The sequence below is a fragment of the Cygnus atratus genome, chromosome 4 (genome assembly GCF_013377495.2).
Source record: "Cygnus atratus isolate AKBS03 ecotype Queensland, Australia chromosome 4, CAtr_DNAZoo_HiC_assembly, whole genome shotgun sequence".
NCBI classification, from domain to species: Eukaryota; Metazoa; Chordata; class Aves; order Anseriformes; family Anatidae; genus Cygnus; species Cygnus atratus.
In genome coordinates, this window is record NC_066365.1 from 46,649,121 (window position 1) to 46,667,076 (window position 17,956).

Below are 17,956 nucleotides of genomic sequence, written 5' to 3' on the forward strand. Positions count from 1 at the left end.
AGTTCCCAAGCAAAGGACAGTCAGCATCCCTAACTCCTCTCTTTTCACTTTTTATTGCCGAGTGTAACACTGTTTGGCATGGAACATCTTTTTGATTAGTTCGGGCCCTCTGCCTGCTTGTGTCCCCTACCAGTCTCTGCATTCCTCATGTCACTCTTTCTGTAGGGAATCGTACTCGTTTAAAGACCAAGGTTGTTCCTACGTCTGCAGCAGGGAAACAGAAAATACTTGTTTGATCTCACAGTAGTGGAACTGTGTTGTGATCCAATTTAGCAAGAAAAGACTTTAGAATTCTGTGCGGAGTCCTGTCATTCCAACAATCAATTCAGCATGGGAAACCTGTTTGTTAGAAGTGACAAGGAGAAGATGGATGTTAGAGATATCAACTTTGCCAGCTTATCGCTGCCGTGACTGACACAGGATTCTTCTTGTATTTTGTCACGCATGAACAAGAAAGATGTCGACTCAGAGATGGAGGCTCCATGAGGATAACAAATATCAGTCCACCACACTGCAAGTTTTTCTCACCCAGCAAGCCAGCTGGATTCTCCCAAGCTGCGTGCCAGCCTTTATACCCGCAGTAAAGCAGAGGTCCTGTCACAGAAGCTTGCAGTACGATGTGCTTCTCTAATAGGGACGCAGCTCGAGGTCACAGTCACGCTCGGGTGCGCTCCCAGCAGCCCTGAAATGCAGGCCAGGCGCACTCGGCTGCAGCACCCCTCTTACACGTCTGAAGAGGCTAATTCCCCCTGGTCCCATCTGTGTTCCCTGCGTACCAGGCCTCCTGCAACCCCATAAAACATTAATTTAATAAAAGCCACAATGACGTGACAGCTTACTGCCAGTCACAAACTCATATTGATTCCTGAATAATTCATTTGGCAGAGGATGGGGCAGAAAAAGGTAATTTCTGGGGGATTTTTGTCTTGGTAAACTGCTCACCCTGTGGCCAGTTCCACCACAAGCCATTTGTTTCAGGAGACTGTCCAATTCTGAAGGAAACTTGTATTTTCTTGTAAGGCATTGGGCACCTCTGACCCATGTTTTATCTTGCCACAGTTGGACAGCCTTACTGATTTATTGCTCCCATGATTGATATCATGGCAGAAGACACATTTTTGGTAAATCTGAGAGCTCTAGGACATATTACTTGGCTAGAAAAACATAGCTTAACGCATGGTGAGGAAGAATGCCCAGCCAGCCCTAAACCTGAAGTCTCCTGAGTTCTCTGGCGCTGGAGAGCCCCGCACCTTCAGCTTCCCTGCATCGTAGCTGTGAATGCAGCCCACTGGAAATGAAAGCCGCTCGGATCAGATGCTGTTAAAACAAAATGGTGAACAAAATAACCAACTTTATTTGAAATCCTGTCAATCACTCGTCACATAGTGCTTGTGGCAAAAACTCCGTACAGGAAACAAAGAACTAGAGGCTAGACATTTATTTTTAACTTGGGAGATAATTTTGGTCTATGCAGCTCGTGGCTAGAATTTTTCATCAGAGAAAATTCACGCATCTTTTTAGCCTTCAGATAATATTTTAAGATTATAAAGCATATTTGAACTTCCTGCGAAAACCTTAGGCCCCAGATGGCAAACTCTGAAGAGATAATATTCTTGCAGCATAAAGTGACGCTTTCTACAGTGCCTCATGTTCACTGCGAAGGATCCAGCTTATGCTTCAAACCAAATGCTTGCTCTATATTTAGCATGGCGAAGTCTATTGTGAAGCGGTGCAGTTTGGTGGTTACCACGTGCGCAGTCCCAGAGCAACAGTTTGGGTCCATTGGAGGTGGTTTCTGAAACGAGAAAATGGTTAACGCGCACGGATGTAACACGACTTGGAACAGCTTTTGGTTGATTCGGGGGAAAAAAAGAACTTGAGTGGTCTTTGAACTGGCAAAGAACGCTAGGATGAGTGCTTACAAAGGGAAGTAGTGATCTAAAAATAATAACAATAGTTTAAAAAGACGCAACGCGAGGAGGCTGGTGCTTCAGTCTGCTCAGAGGGCGGCAGGCTCGCACAGGCTGCAGTCCCAGCGTTCAGGGGGCTGTCGGCGGGCAGCACGCCAGGCTCGGGGAGCCCCGGCTGTGCCTCGCTTCTGAGTTTGCACCGCCCGCGGGGACTCCAAGCCCCGTGGCGTGTCGCAATCGCCTCGCTCGGCTCTCGGCGGCTCTCAAACTTGCCTCAGAAAGCCGGCGGGACGGAAACCCAGGCAGGGCAGCGGCTGAGGGGAGGGCACGGCACGACCGAGCCGGGCTGGCACCCCGTCAGGCGGGGAGGCGCCTGTGGCGGAGCCGGGTCGCCCTGGTCTGGGCTGCGGGTGGCCAACGGGGCCGGGGGGGGGCGGCGAGGGAGGCGGGCCGAGCCCGCCCGGCCCCGGCCCCCGCCTCAGGCGCCGCCGCTGACGAGCGGGGAAGGGCCGGGCCGGGCCGGGCCGGGCGAGCGGCGGCGGCGGGCGAGGGGCGGCCACTCGAGCAGCGCCCGCGCCCGCTGAGCGGCAGCACGGCCGCGCCGGGCCCCCGCGTCCCCTCGCCGCCGCCCCGAGGCCCCATGGCGGGGCCCGCGCTGCCAACGCCGCCTCCGCCGCTCTCGCTGCCGTCGCTGTTGCTGCTGCTGCTGCTGCTGCTCCCGCTGCCGCCCGCCGCCGCCGCCCCGGCCCCGGAGCAGCCGTCGTGCCACGGCGCCTTCGACATGTACTTCGTGCTGGACAAGTAAGGGTTGCGCGGGGGCTGAGTGGGCGGCGAACGGCCGCCACGCGGGGCTAACGGTCGCCTCACCGGGCTGACGGCCCCCACCCGGGGCTCGCCGCCCCGGCCGGACTAACGGTCCGCACACGGGGCTAACGGTCCCCACACGGGGCTCGCCTCATCGTGCTAACGGTCCCCGCGCCGCGCTCAACGGCCGCCGCACCGGGCTAACGGTCGCCGCAGCGGCGAGTGGGCAGCGTTGTGTTTTTTATTTTTTTTTTAATTTTTGTTTTTGTGAGGTAAAAAGGCGTTTTCTGAGTAAAAAAGTGCCGGCGGTGGCCGTTTTGTGGGCAGCTGCCGCCCCTCCCCCGCGGCAGCTGCCGGCGGTGGTGTTTGTGGCGGGGAAGTTTGCGGCGGCCGGGCTCGGCTGCTGCTCGCTGCCCCGCCGGGAAACGGCCCCAAAACCGCCCCCGGGAACCTCCGGGGGGTCCTGCGGGGAGCAAACAGTCCTGGGGGGCTGGGTCTCGCTGGAAATGCCCCCTTCCTCCCCCCCCTTCCGTAACTCAGGCCTACGACTCACACGCTTCTGGTTTTCTTTCCAGGTCTGGGAGCGTAGCACAGAACTGGCACGAGATATTTGATTTTGTGCATCAACTGACGGAAAGATTTGTGAGGTGCGTTTTGTTCCTTGCTGTATCTCTAATTCTGGGATAGCTTGAGAAAGCCCCCGTTTTTGTAAGCTCGGTAAATCCCTCTCGCAAACATGTTAAGAGTTTGGCTTCTAATGCCCTGATTGCGAGAAAATATTGGAAACTTTCCCTTAATTTTCTCATGTTTGGAACTCAGTAAAAAGGCAATAGTAAGCATCTTTAAACACTTAAGTCTCTCAAAGTACTTTTAGGGGTGAATTCCTCTTTTTCCGCTCTTATTTTTCCCTGAACCACAGGGAAATGCTTCTCATACATATTTTTCACAGAACCACAGGGAGATACTCCTCATACAGCATTTCATGTATACTGCTTTTAGAGATCTAGATAAAGATGGCAATCTGATTACACCTCTGTGTGTATGTAAATGTGTGGCGCAGGTGAAAAATGGGGAAGTATCTTTCAAGCTCAGAAAAATATACAGGAAGTTTGTGCCTTGGTAACGGTGTATGTGTCATAAGTACATGTAATCAACTTTATGTTTAACTGGCTCGCAGTACTGTCTGGCAAGTAGTGGTGCTGCAGAAATGGCTGTTGTAAACAGTGGCTAACTGTACAAACAGCTGAGGGTGACTGGGATGTAGCATCCTGCTTTAAAAAAAAAAAGAGTGACACAAAGAAAACCTCCAAAAATACAGAGACAGATGTGGCAGTTTTTGCTCTGGAAAAAGAAATTCATCAAGCACTTATAATCTTGGCGTGCTAATAATAAGGGGATACAAATAGGCTTGCATAATTTAATACAGTGCCTACATCCATCACCTGTAAAGCAAGTTTTATGTTAAACAAATGGCTCACATGAGCTTCTGAAAGTTATTTTGTAAAGTTTATAAGAAAAAGAAGAGAGCCTGGGGACACTGTAGCACCACTTCTTTTTCAACAAGAACTGAAAAATACATTTGTCCCCACTAAAAGAGTGGTGCTTGTCTGGTGTAAATCCTTCCATTCACCATCTTTTGCAGCCAAATTAGAATGCCCTCTGCAACAGTTGTTGTGTAGTGGTCTGGCTGAATTATCTAAAATAATTTAGTTGGTAAGTTACTGTGCTGACCTTACACACTGAAGGAGTGTTAACAGTGCAGAGACAGACAACCTAACCTAAGTGCATCTGACCTGGTGTCTGGCTGCTGCACGCTCAACCTTACATGGCACTAAGCCTTCACAGCAGGACCATCCATCGTTTAGCTCTTGTGGGAGCCTGAGCAGTTCATACTGTGCCCTCTGAGGGCTGATATGGCCTTTGTGCCCCCTTCAGGCCTCAGTACACTTTTAAACAGGGTACAGAGTCGACCCTGCCCTTTCTTAAATTGAAGAGAACAGGTGTGGGCAGAACCATAAGGAACCATTCGGTAGCAGGTTGCTTCGGTCCGCAGCTAAAGTTTTCACCTGAAGAATTAATTCACAGCTGTGTGACCTGTGTGCATCTGCTCACCAGTTTGGCTCGTCTGTTGCATGCGTGTTTCAGTAATAGCTCTGTTCCTGCCCTCCTCCATCATCCCGGAGTCCAAGTGCTGGGAACACAAAACAGAAATGGGGTATCTTGAGAAGAGGACAGATTCATGGTTAGTTAGAGGACAGTTCAAGTTAGTTAAGTGCTAACTTTGAGGTTTTTACTTGTAGAGGGTTGCATCTCAAAGAGGGAAGTCTCGCATTGCTTGGGCTAGATAGATAGTGATCTAATTCAGAGGTGGGGATTTCAGCTGTTTGTTTGGCAGCTGCTTGTGGCAACTAAAACAACTGATAAACCCACAACTTAGATTATAATTGCATTTAGAGCATCTCAGATTTTTTTTTTTTTATCTTCGGTACCTTAATAGACTACAAGACTGGATCTTAAATCCAAGTTCTGTGTGGCCAAAGGTTTTCCCAGAACTTTTATTTCCGTGATATCAATAATTTTAAGTTGCGTCATTGATACAAAATAACTGAAAATGTATAGTCATTTATCTTTACAACTGTTGCCTTTACTAATATTAACCCAAGAAATCAGTGCTGATACACATATATCATGAATTATAAAATTTACCAAATATCTTGCCTTGAATAAAAATTCAAGGCAGGTAGGACAGATGTTCAAACTTACCTTAGGAAAGTTACTGTCTTGGCCTTCCAGAACATCAGTTCTTAAGAGATGTATTTTTCCACTGATAGTTGGAGTTAACTCCTCTTAATCTTACTAAGAGACAGGTGGGCTTCTCAAAAAAAAAAAAGATATAATTCCTTATTAAAAGTAATTTCATACAGTATTGCTTTGTACAATGACATTTCCCTGGATGATTTTACAGAGGTTGATCACAAGTGGCACAACTCTGTGTCAGAGACAAACATACTAATTCTGAAAGAGTTTGTCATGCCACTTCACTAGAGCTGAAAAAGCCAGACAGTACTGCTGCTTTGATTCTGGTGATTTTATGACCTAAAAGCGTAGTTGGAAATATACTTTGTGTTGAGATCAAACTTTAAGAAGGGGTAACTAACTTGTCATGTGTCCATGTTTACTGCCCCGGAGCAAGAGCGCACTGTGAGCGCAAGGCCCTAACTCATTTTTACACCAGTGAGTGATGATGAAAACACATCTTTTATACTTTGGTAGAAAACAATCTATGAATTTCACATTCAGTTGGGTCACACGAGTTCTTAACTCGTAAGTTCAGCATGTGTTGATTTGGAGTTCAGTCAGGAAGAAAAGAAAAATAATTCTAACTCTGCTACTTCATTCTCAGTGCATGCCTGGAAAAGAAAGTGAGATGGGCAGAAACCCTTCAATTCCTTTCTCATTCTTGTTTTCTAGTTCTAAAGTGTGTTCTTTGGAAGTTAGAGGATAAAGACAATAGTAATAAATGTGTACATGAATGGAATGCTGTGCATGTGTACATTTCATTTGTCTAAACTGTTGTTTTTTTTCTTCTCTTTCCCCTTTTAAAAGCCCCAAGATGAGATTATCGTTTATCGTGTTTTCCTCCCAGGCACAAGTCATTATGCCATTAACTGGAGACAGGTTAGTGCACTGCTTTTTTAATTCCCCTCTCCCTCTCCCCACCAAGGGCTCTTATTAAATCAGAGGAACAGTAACAGATACTGAACAATAACCGATACCTTTAAGTGGTGGTCAGTCACGTGGCCTTGGTGTAGAGATGGATTTAACTTTGTGAACATCTCAATGGAGAGCCTAGTAAAAGGGAAAAGGAGGGGGATGAGAAAAATTCTTGATGTGAATTCTGCTGCTGCTTTGCACACCAACTATGAGTTGCTGGTTTTTCATCTCTTGCATGACTCTGCACCTTCCTTGACACAACAGGAGAAATTATTTTTGCTTGTACTTTTGTAAAGCAAGGTCTTTAGATAAAAGTTTTCAGTGTTTATATCCAGGTAAAGCACACAGTAGTAAATTAATGTTTCCCATTATCTCATATTGTGTATGTTCTAACCATGACTTCAAAAAAAGTTTTAGATGGTAGAGTTTGTGCCACTTGAAAGGTTAGAGATCTTTGTGACACCATGGGCATGTCTTGAGGTACCTGAGCTCTTCCTTTCTGTTGATGTTTTTAAGGGCAATGGAATGCAAGGCTACTCGCTCCGATTTCAAGAGGAAGTGATGATTAGCAGCTATGGCAGGTCAGGGATAGGTGATGGGGAAACAGCAGCAAAAAAAATCAGGCAGAGGAGAGATTTTTGCAAAATTAACTACTGAAACCCCAGGAACTGGAAACCATATTGTGGAATCCCTTCTTTCAGCAGAGGACAGTTGCAGTGCCCTCAAATCACCTGGGTCCTTCAGAAATCCTTTCAGCCCTGGCAAAACAACACACCCTAACTGTCTCCCTTCTGTCCAGAAGCCAAGCGCTATGAACAACTTTTTGGATTTGGAACATTTGGATAAATCATTTACAAATCATATTAATGAACTGTGGCAGGGCGGAAGTGAGCTAGTCCTTCCGTTCTGTTTCCTTTAGTGCAACTGATACAAAACATGATCTGTCATTTTCATTCAGGTTGGTGGTGTTTTGTTTTTTTAGTAAAGGATACATAATAGCAAGTACAACACTGAAGAGAAGTGACCTTGGCAACAGAGAAATGTCTCGCCCTATAGAAAAGGAGGCTGACATTCTAGAAGTAGGCTGTCTGAGGACACAGTTCTAAGCCCCTACCTGTTCAAGGACTTCAAAAAGTGGTCTGACTTGAGAACAGCTAAGTGCTCACGCCCCGGCCTGCACTTGGATGCTGGAGCTGCTCTCTGCAGGGAGAGACAAGGTTATAAGCCATTTTACCAGATGGCTTGAGAGAGGTCAGAAGAGGACATTTAAGCCTGTTCCAAGGACTGCTCAAGTCAGTGAGACCCTTTCTCTTGATTTCAATAGGCTCTTAATCGCTGTCAGTAGTCTATTCCTTATCAAACTCAGAGTCAGCATTGATACCACACAGAGCACTTGGGCAGAGCTCTGGAATTGTGCCACAGGAGCACAAGTGCCTTTTTTATCGTTGCGTGCCCGTGGCATGCTTCAGGCTGTGGAAAGAACCAAGTTTTTCTCGGAAACCTAGTTTAAAGCGTAGAAAGAACCCATTTATGCTCTTGTGGGTTCCTCTTTAGGACTTTTCTTAAATACAAGGCTTGCCAATTGTTTTGCGCATGTTTAGGAGGAATTAAAAGGAAGGTGGAGGGGAGACAGCAATAACTGTGACCTGACTCTATCTACATAAGAAAGAACGGATAGATAGAGCTGGAACAGCTGTTACTTTAAATATTGAAGAAGTCAACAGTTAAAAATGACTTACAATTTTAATTCTCATTGTTCTGAACAGGAGGTGAGCAGGCTAAGTACAGCGCGGTATCAGGGATGGGTGTGCGTGATTATGGGATGCTCCAGCCTTGTTAGTTTACATGCATTTTAGCTTTGCTGGGATGTTTTTCCCCTCACTCACTTGCTAATTCACCAATTAGAAATTTGTGAAACCTCAACTCATTCCCAGCAGTTAGTTCAAAGTAGAGAGGTCTTTTTTGTTTAAAAAGCCAAAGCATTCTAATTGTTTGCACAAAGTGATTGCTGCTTTTTCCTATATAATAAAGCTGTGGATATAAAGAAACCCACACCACAGTGCTAACGCCCCTGCATTGCCAAACATTTTTTGGGACTATGTGAATAACTGTGCAAAGAGAAGTCACTGATAACCACAGTACACACAATGCTGTGACAAATACTTGGAATAAAAGTAACACCCAAATGGAAACTACTGTTGTAGAGATGCTCATTTCCCCAGTGAAGTTTGACTGGAAACTGTATACAGACCGGTGAACAAAGATTTGTGTGTTCACATTTGGGGTTCAGCTATGCTACCACTTTTAAAAAGGGAGCTGCTCAGAAAAGCAGTTACACTTGCAAATGTCAATGTCTTCTGCATTCTCTTCTAGCCAGCTGTATGCTGGCCAGCAGAATTTCAGGTTTCTGTAAGCCCGATTCTGCAGTACTTAACTGGTGTCCATGGCCAGAAGTAGCTGTGCTGATTCTGTTGGAGATAAAGATTATGTTCTGAAGGTGCAAAAATTGGACCCTTAAGTACCTGATGCATTACCAACTGCACCTTACCATGCTTGTCCTGATGGAGTTCACTGAATATTCCTTTGCTGCTCACAGACAAGATGAGTATGAACATTCCGTAACCTAGCAAGATACTTAGGCACATTCAGTCTTGGTCACGAGAGCAAACCCTGTGCTTTGGTGCAAGAAGCTTGCCAAAGTAGAGCCATTTACAGAGACTGTGTTCTTGCTCTTTATATAAAGTACAGGAAAGTTGGTGCCTGTCTGTCTTCTACTCAAAGCACGTGCAGGAGTCCATGTTTTGAAGCATATATGTCCATGTCCATGTCTTGAAGTCCATGTTTTGAAGCAGAGTAATTATTATTGTTGTATCTAGCTCTCCGTAGTATTTAAGTAAATCTGAATTCCGGAGCATGCTCAGGTAAGGGAAGGTTGCTACGTTTTAATTTACATTAAATTGATTTCTTTGTTTGCAAAGCTGGGCTGCTTTGTAATCTCTCTTTACTAAATGGTCTGGTTTAACTTCAAAGCGTAGTTCTGCAGCACCCTGTCTTGGGGCACGGAAGGTGGGAGACGAGTTCGCTGTAGACTTTGGCCCAGGCAGGGAGCGGTGTTTGTAGACAGGCCCACGTGCCTCCCAGAGGAGTTGGCACAGCCTCCCACGCAGCAAACAAAGCCTCTCCAGCTGGAGTGTGTAATGCTGGCATGAGGTCCTGCTTGCCGAGACAGAGCACAGCAGAGGTCCCCAAAGGGCACGGCTCAACCTGGCACCTCTCCTGAGTTCAGCTGGGCTGGGCTCTTACGCGCAGCCCCTGCTCACACAAGTTCACAAGATAATCCGAAAGAACCCTCGGATCAAAATGACAAAGTGCTTATAGCCATGGTTGCATTTGCCCGTCTGCTACTAGATGCATTATCTGAAGTAGCTGCAAAGTTTGTAAGAGAGAACAGACAGGGTATGTAAAACAAATTAAATGTGCCTTTTCTAAAAGACAGAGGTGTGATGCAGCACATATGCTGAATGGGGAAGAGATATTAAAATTGTGATTGTTCAGCCCAAACACAGACAGGCTGCAAGTTGCTGATTTTGTTTTGCCTTTTCTACCTCCCTCCCTTGTCTGACTTAAACCACGATGCCAAAGGCAATCCAGCCTTTATTACCATTATTGAATTGTAGTGCAGTGGTGTCCAGACACCCAGGCTGAGGTCATGGTTCTGTTATTTCAGTACAGATGAGCTTCATATAAAACCAGACCTTCTCTGCAGAGTTTTGTGGCTATGACAACTCATTACCGAAACTAGGGAGAGGAGAGTTCTGAGAGCACTGCAGAGCAAGAAAGAGGGCTTCGAAGTACTAGAACTGGCTGAGTAGAGGGTCCTGTTACTGCAGGGATTCAGGCAGAGATGAGCTCCTGTGCCCTCCCTCTAAACCTCCTGGGTGTGAGTTTTGGTGGGACTTGACTGATCTCTCTTGATGCTTGTTGGGGGGCGTCTGCTTGGGCCGCAAGTGCTGCTTTCACCTTGTGACAGCTGGAGCAGGGCTTGCTCCTACTTGACCCCCCCCAAAGCAGGGGTGGAGCTTCCCTGTGTCTGGCTGGGCTGATCTGGTAACACGTGCCCCAAAAAGGATGGTGACTGATTAAGTTGCAGCTAAAAAAGCTGTTGCTGCCAAAGATTTTCCTGGAACTCCTTGTAGGCAGAGGCCTGGAAACACCAGAGATTTCTGTGTGGCTGGGTCACAAGACATTTTAGATAAATAAAACTGAACTGATTGTACAAAAGCTATTTTTGCAAAATGAAATCTGTTTCAGAAAACTGGGACTTGAGTTGCTGCTTGTTTCTTGGCAGCAGAACGCTAACGCCTGTGATGTGCTGTCACTCATCCTGGCAAGCACTAAGTATGTGGTTTATAATCTGCGTTCATACATAATCAGTTTCAAGTTGTTTCTATAGATGCTGAATATAAAATATTTGGATCAAACAGATTGTATTATCTTACATAACTTGTTCTTCTCCATACATTCAATGCGACATTTTTTATTTTTATTTTTAATTGTATCAGTTGATCCTGTGATTGGGAGCTTATTGCAGCTACGGATTGTACTTTGGAACAGAGCTTCTAAACATAGAGGAACCCCATCAGCGGAACAAATGCCTAGTGGGTGGCATTCAGGCAGAGCGGCATATGCATTCTTTCTCATTTTGCTTGCCTTAAGGAAAGCTTTAATGCATCCTGCAATGTATTTTCCCTCTGTCTCCTCACCCCTGCTTATTTCCTCATTGTCACCTATATTTATTCTATATGTTCTGCCCCACATGACATGTCTTTACTTGTTTTTTTTTTTTTTTTTTTTTTTTTTTTTTTTTCCCTAGGGCAACTTTCTGGGGGTTCACTGGAACTTTGTTTAAGAATTAAGAACTTCCAGATTTAGTTGGAAAAAATCTTTAACACTATCCTTACTGCTACTCCCTTTCCTTAGATAAAAGAGGTGCCCCACAAATGCTGCTTTTGCCTATGGATACTGATTTTTTAAGGCAGAAGAGTTTAATTATTGCAGTTCTCTCCTACCCTACTAAATAGCCACAGACTGACCAGGATGATTTAACTAGAAATATGACTGCTATTTTAAGGGATTTCCTTTTCTAATTGCAGCGTGATCAGAAGTGAAGTCAGTTTAATTGAACAAAGTAAACTTAATAAAACAAAATTTCTGTTGGGCCATTTTAATGCTGAGGCTTGGTCACTTCTTTGTGGCATCTACTCTGAAACATTTTACCTGAATCCAGCTCTTTGACTCACTGAGGCATGTTCTGTTATTTAGGTTTAAACTAACTGTTAGCACAGTGCTGCTTCTGTTGTGAATATAAGATCTGCCTCCACACGTAGCTAAATGCCATGTTTTACAGATTTTAATTTCAGGCTTCGTTTACGACAAATGCTAATTTTTTCCATCAATAAAGTAACATCTTTCCCCACTGTAAATCAATGCTGAAATCTTTAACCTTTTTGTTTTCAGAGAGAAAATCAAGCAAGGTCTTAAGGATTTGGAGGAGGTGAAACCAGCAGGTGACACATACATTCATGAAGGATTAAAACAGGTAGGTTGTACTCATCCTCTTGCAATCAAAACATCCTCTGTTCTCACCCTTTGGGTAACACAATCTGTAACATAAATGGATTGATTTTATGTTCTGGTGAGTTACACTCAAATCTTTCTGGCTCTCTTGCGGTCCCGGGACTGCCCGGACACTAAGCAGATCCCATGCAGGAGGCAGACCAGCCATTGCAGGAATTTGCCATATGCAATTTCCTTGGTTTGATCCTTTGCACCAGAGAGTGTTTGTTTTTTCTGGATCGAACAGCTGACACAGAATACCAGGTACATGGTAAATACACACAGCTTTGTCAGGCTGCACATATAGCAGTGCCTTCTAAAGAAGGTGCTCATTGACAATTAACAGCACAGATCAGAATTTTAGAAACAATTGGCATTTTTTTTGAACCACTTATATTTTCTTGAGATAAACAGTGAAAGTACACTTGGTCATTTTGCTGAAAGTCTCAAGCCCTGATGGTAAAGAATAAGGTGAGGATCTAAGCTTTCATGGTTATGGATAGAAACTTACTTTCTTCCTTTAGGCCTGTAGAGCCAAGATTGTAATTACGATCTGTGGGCTGAAAAGCTAGGCAAACAGAAGTTTGTTGCTGTTTAAAAAATGGTAATGGTAAGCCACTCTTCTTATATCTTGGAACCTACTGACTGACATTTAAAATCTGCAGGTAGCAGAGAAAACCTTATGGTGGATTTAAAGAAATGTGAGCTTCCAAACTCAAAGCATCCATTCTGAAGGAATCAAGTTTTTTCAAGAACTGATCAGTTACTGACCCTGGCACTTCAGAGATGCACTCGCTACTAACTGTAACATAGTGACAAATGATTTCCTTGTTAGTAACATGTAAAAGGAAGGCAGAGGATCGTCGGAAGAGATGGGTTTGAAGATAAAGCAGCATGTTGTTTCAAACGCCATGTTAGCTTAGAAGAGACATCTTGGTTAAAAGTTCAGATATAATTTTAAGTTTGATAAATATTTTTTTATTTTCAGGCCAATGAGCAAATTAAGAAGCAAGGAGCATCAAGGTTTTCTAGTATCATCATTGCATTGACAGATGGCAAGCTAGATGGCCAGATTCCCTTGTATGCAGAGAAGGAGGTGAGCACTAGGTGAAAATACACGTTGTATTCTGAAGAGCTTGCGTTGCCTTTTGAATGAAAAAATACTTAATCCTCTCTTCTGTTCCCCGGCAGGCAAAGATATCCAGAAATCTGGGGGCTAGAGTTTACTGTGTTGGCGTCCTCGATTTTGTGCAACAACAGGTAAGAACGTTACTATTTTAGATTAGTAGGCCATACCTTGTTACAGGGTTTTACGTGTTTCATGTTAAATAATACATAAATAGATTTTACTTACATTAGGCAGTACAATATTTTCTCTGGCTCAGGAAGCAGACACTCAAATGCGTATACAGGCATGAACAGAACGTGTGGGTGGCACTTCTGGTGCAGAAAAAACCTGCCAGAAATACCCTCGCTACCTCATATCTGCCTGCTGCAAGGGACAGAGGTAAAATCTTCCATTAAGACACTAACCAGATTAGGCTACAGCTTGCATTAACTGCATAGCTATAGACAAGCTTTAAGCAGAACATGTAACAACCTTATGAAAAGGATAAAAGAAAAGAAATCTAAAAAAAAAAAGGATTGGTATCTTTCACCAACTAAAAGCTCTTCCAGATCTGCCATTCTCTGGCAAAACTGTCCTAATCATCCCTGTAGCTACTTCTGTAGTGTGAACGTGACTTAAAGGAGCAGTGTACAAGAGATGCTTTACTATAATAAAGGCACGTAGAAAGGCTTTTTAACGTAACGCAGAGCGAAGAGAGAAACTAACTTTGGAAAGAGATGTAGAATTACTGCCGAAATACAGGCCCTAAAAGCTTTTTTTACTGTCGTTGTTTGACATGATGGATAGCTACTACACCATTTTGTTATCTGCAGTAGGTTCTCGCAGATCCTCCCATTTAGAAAAAACATGGGTAGCTTCTTCAATGGAGAGGGAACCCAAATTTTTCCTTCTCTTTGCAGAGTTATGAAAGGTGTATTTTTTTGTACATCTGTTTATATTTTAAGGCTGAAAAATCATTTAAAGAGCTTCATTTGCCAAGTGATTCATGTGTTTCCATGTGTTTTCTCTCCAAAGCTTGAAAAAATTGCTGACACAAAAGAGCAAGTCTTCCCTGTCACTGGAGGATTCCAAGCACTTAAGGGGATCATCAATTCTGTGAGTATCAGGCAATAAGTTGAACATTTCCTCAAGATAATAGCATACTCTCCACTTCCACTTGCTCTTCCAGGCAGAATTGGTTCCTAAATGTGTAATACCAATATATTGTGCTCTACACACAGAGATGCAGTTGTGTAAGTAAACATTGCCTGCTGCTCCTGCAATTTTTCATGCTCAGACCTCATATAGAGTTTGATAGCTCCCAGCTCTGTAAAGTAGAGTGGGTTTGAGGAGGATGCATTGAGGAATGGCTGCTACAGGCTTAATCTGAAACAAATTGAGACTTTTACTCCAACAGAGTTGAGAACAACTGGTTAAAGTTATTAAGAATGAGTGACAAATATATATTGCACAAATCTTGGTATACTGAGAAGCATTCTAAATATATACGTTAGCCTTGACATTAATTGCTTGTTTTTCTTGTAAGTAACGAGACTTTCAGTTCCTCCTAACATGCCATGAGAAACTCCCATCAGTGAGATGGGGCCCTTCAACTGCTTACTCTGATTTGCAAGCAAGAATCAAAGCAAGAGGAACATTTTGTTTGTGGTCAGGGGCTGGACAGTATTGTAGCTGCGTTTAAAGCAGACACCTGAGGTTGAAAGGACCTAATTTATTTGCCTTGTACTTCAACTAAAGGTCGCGTGCCTTATGCAAGGTTAAGCGTGCTGCTGCTGCACATAAGCGGCAAAAAAGGAAAAAAGCTTACTGCCAAGTCAAAACCAACAATGAAACCCTTTTTCTGAGGGTTATAATTCATTTCCTTTTCCTTCTTTTTTTTTCTATTTTAAATAAATGAAGGATACTACTCACATACAGGATATTATGCAGTCATGAATTTATCACTTCCCTTGAATAGTGTGTTTTTTTTTGTGGAAGTTAACGGCATCATGAAACAACTTCTTTTCCTTCTCATTGCTTAAAATAAATGTAATTTGAGAAGCTTCCTTGCACATTCTAAAGAGAGATAATCAACCTTTTCATGCAGTGACATTTATTTTCCTGAAATGATATACACCCCATGTGGTACTCCTTTTTTAAAATCTCAATCTATGCCATTTTAAATACTTACACAAATCAGTTCTTCTGCTAGTGCAAAGCAATGCAACATTTGAAGCCACCAGAGAAAGTACTTATCTATAAGAGCAAAATATTTAGTCCCAATTCATTAAGCAAATAAATTTCCAATGGTACTAAATTTCAAAATGCATTTGTCAAGGTAGAACTAGGTAAAGGAAGAAGACGCCTGCATTTGGAGTGTCCTTTCAAACAAGAGTCACTGACCTGCAGGTTGGACCCTTCAATGAGTTGGATTTCTCCACTCTTCTTGCTCTTTGAGAAGGCAACAGGAGTACAATCTCTTGAGGTTTCTGAAGAGCTCAGCTTGAGAATTCTATAATTAAAATATACAGAAGGTTAGCACATCCTGCACACTGTCGCATTTTCCCTTATTTTTCATCAGTGTGATTCTGGGCAGTCTCAGACTATTTGTCTCGTTCCTCCCAGGAGCTTTCAAGCACTGTCCTTTTTTTGTGGACAGAGTCAGTTTGGCAGATGGCTTTTGTACAAGTCTCAGTCCACCTTCTTCTGGCAGTCATGAAAATCCCACGTGTAAAAGTAGCAGATGTATGCATATCATGGCTGTAGAGCAAGAAAAGATGCACCTAATTGCAGCACCTTGTTTTTAAGGGAATAGTTTAGGACAGGGACTGTGCAGAAACAGCAAACTTAAAGGAAACTGTTCTATAGCTTAAACATAGCCTGCTCTTTACACTGACTTAAGTCTGGAATTGTTTAGCAGATTGTAGCTGTAACATGTTTCAACATTCAGCTTGCTGCTTATTTCTGTCCTTAAAAAGACTATGTTGTGGCTTTCTGGGTCTGTAGAAAATGTTGTAATTGATAACAAAGGAGCACGAGAAAACTTCTCCAATAGGAAATATATCAACTTGCTTCAGTCTTTGCTTCATCAGTCTCATTTGTTTGGATAAGTGATCACACAAAAACAGTGTTAGTGCTGTGATACCTTCTGAGAGCTTTTAGGGGCTTGAATATTGTTTCCAGCTTCCTGAAAAGCAGAGTCTAACTGGAGTTTCATTCTCCTGTCATGACATTTAAGACTCTCCTTTTCTCTTCTCTAGTAAAGCACTTTAAGTGTATTTGTTGGAAGCAGCTGGAGTATGACACATTGCCAGCATCCTTGTTTTTACCACAGTGTGTGCAGGGAAGTACCTATAGTTTTTCTTCCCCATTTTTTTAATGCACATGGTGGCTGCATTACCATGATTGTTTAGTATGCTGTAGTTATAACTCGATTTCCATTGAAAGGGTTTTGACTGATTGTGACAATTCATTCTCATTGCATTATAAAATCGATAAGCAAGATCTAATCAAATATGAAATAGTCACAGTTTTCCTTATTATTTACAATTATAAATCCATTTCAATTTGCAAGTTAGCTAAAGAACACAGGCTGAAAGAGACATGCTGTCATAAAAGGGAAGTATAATTTCAAAAGAGATAAAGAGGAAATACCCAAGTCACAAACATGCAGAAGTATTGCTTGAAGTGCAGCATCAAAGGTGCAGTTCTGAATCCTCCGTTAACGTTATTATTGAACATTTCTTGTTTAAAAAAAAAGTACTGTTTACAGAAATAGCAGTGACCCAGCAATTAAAACGCTCAAGCAAAACTACAACAAAAAAAAAACATTCAGTAGGAATTGTAGGAGGAGCTTCTACTACATTTGTCTTTACTGGACTCTCAGCTGCAAAATATTTGGCTGCTCTGATTTTTATACTTCTGGTAAATTGACAGAATGCTGAACAGTTCATCTTCATTTGCTGGTGGAAAAAAGGTGACAAACTTTATCTTACAGGATCTACTACAACCTGCTTTGCTTCTGCAGTTGCTTGCAGTCTAAGAAATTATTACAATTTATTTTCTTTGGACAGATGCAGAAAATATGTTTAATGATGACCATGGATTAATGTTTAAGACAGCTGGAGATTAGCATTTAGAGAAAACCTAGCTCAAATCTTGAAAGCTTGTGTATTGTTTTTTGACCTTACTTCTGACAAAAAAGCCAGTGAAGTTTTGAGGATTTAAGCACCTCCACATTGTGTTGCGTTTCTTTCAAGTAATACTGACAAATGATTAAAAACTCCTCACAGACTTCTTTAAGTCTGTTTTTTGAAGTTTCCAGCTCTTCTGGCATTGCTAGTATCTAACTTTATCAAGTAGTAACTGAACAGCATTGTCAGAGTAAATAAATCTGAGTAGAAGTCTAGAGCTTAAAAGAAAAACGCTGAAGGCAAGTTATTATGCTATTAGGAGCAGTTTACTGATGCAGTTTGGCTGTTAATTACATGGAGTATGGCCTCATGAGCAACCCATAGCAGTGTGAACTGAAAGGGTTTCAGACTGCGCAATTTATATCAGCATGTGACAGTTCAGTACTATATAAGACAATAAAACTTCTTTTTCCCCTTCTCCTCCCCTATATTATTTAGGTTAAGCTTTTTGTTTGTTTGTTTAATTTATATTTGAAGAACCATTCAGGAAGTTACCATTTTCATTGTTAGGACTGAGTCGGTCTGTCATAATCAAACTACCACCTTCCTAAATGGCTTCGGGGGAGGCTGGTGAGGATGCACTTGGCTTTACAGCTATCAGGCACACGGGT

At 43.0% G+C, this 17,956-nt stretch overlaps 1 protein-coding gene across 1 annotated transcript in view; it reads left to right on the forward strand.

Moving 5' to 3' along the window:
• Positions 1-2,444: 2,444 nt before the first annotated feature.
• The window catches only part of ANTXR2 (ANTXR cell adhesion molecule 2), a 111,938-nt gene continuing 96,426 nt past the window's right edge, over positions 2,445-17,956 (forward strand). Inside the window, exons 1-7 of the mRNA XM_035548555.1 lie at positions 2,445-2,711; positions 3,290-3,361; positions 6,321-6,392; positions 11,946-12,027; positions 13,033-13,140; positions 13,236-13,304; positions 14,188-14,268. Of these exons, the coding sequence (XP_035404448.1) occupies positions 2,551-2,711; positions 3,290-3,361; positions 6,321-6,392; positions 11,946-12,027; positions 13,033-13,140; positions 13,236-13,304; positions 14,188-14,268 (645 nt within the window). The 5' untranslated portion in view covers positions 2,445-2,550. The remainder of the gene's footprint in view (positions 2,712-3,289; positions 3,362-6,320; positions 6,393-11,945; positions 12,028-13,032; positions 13,141-13,235; positions 13,305-14,187; positions 14,269-17,956) is intronic.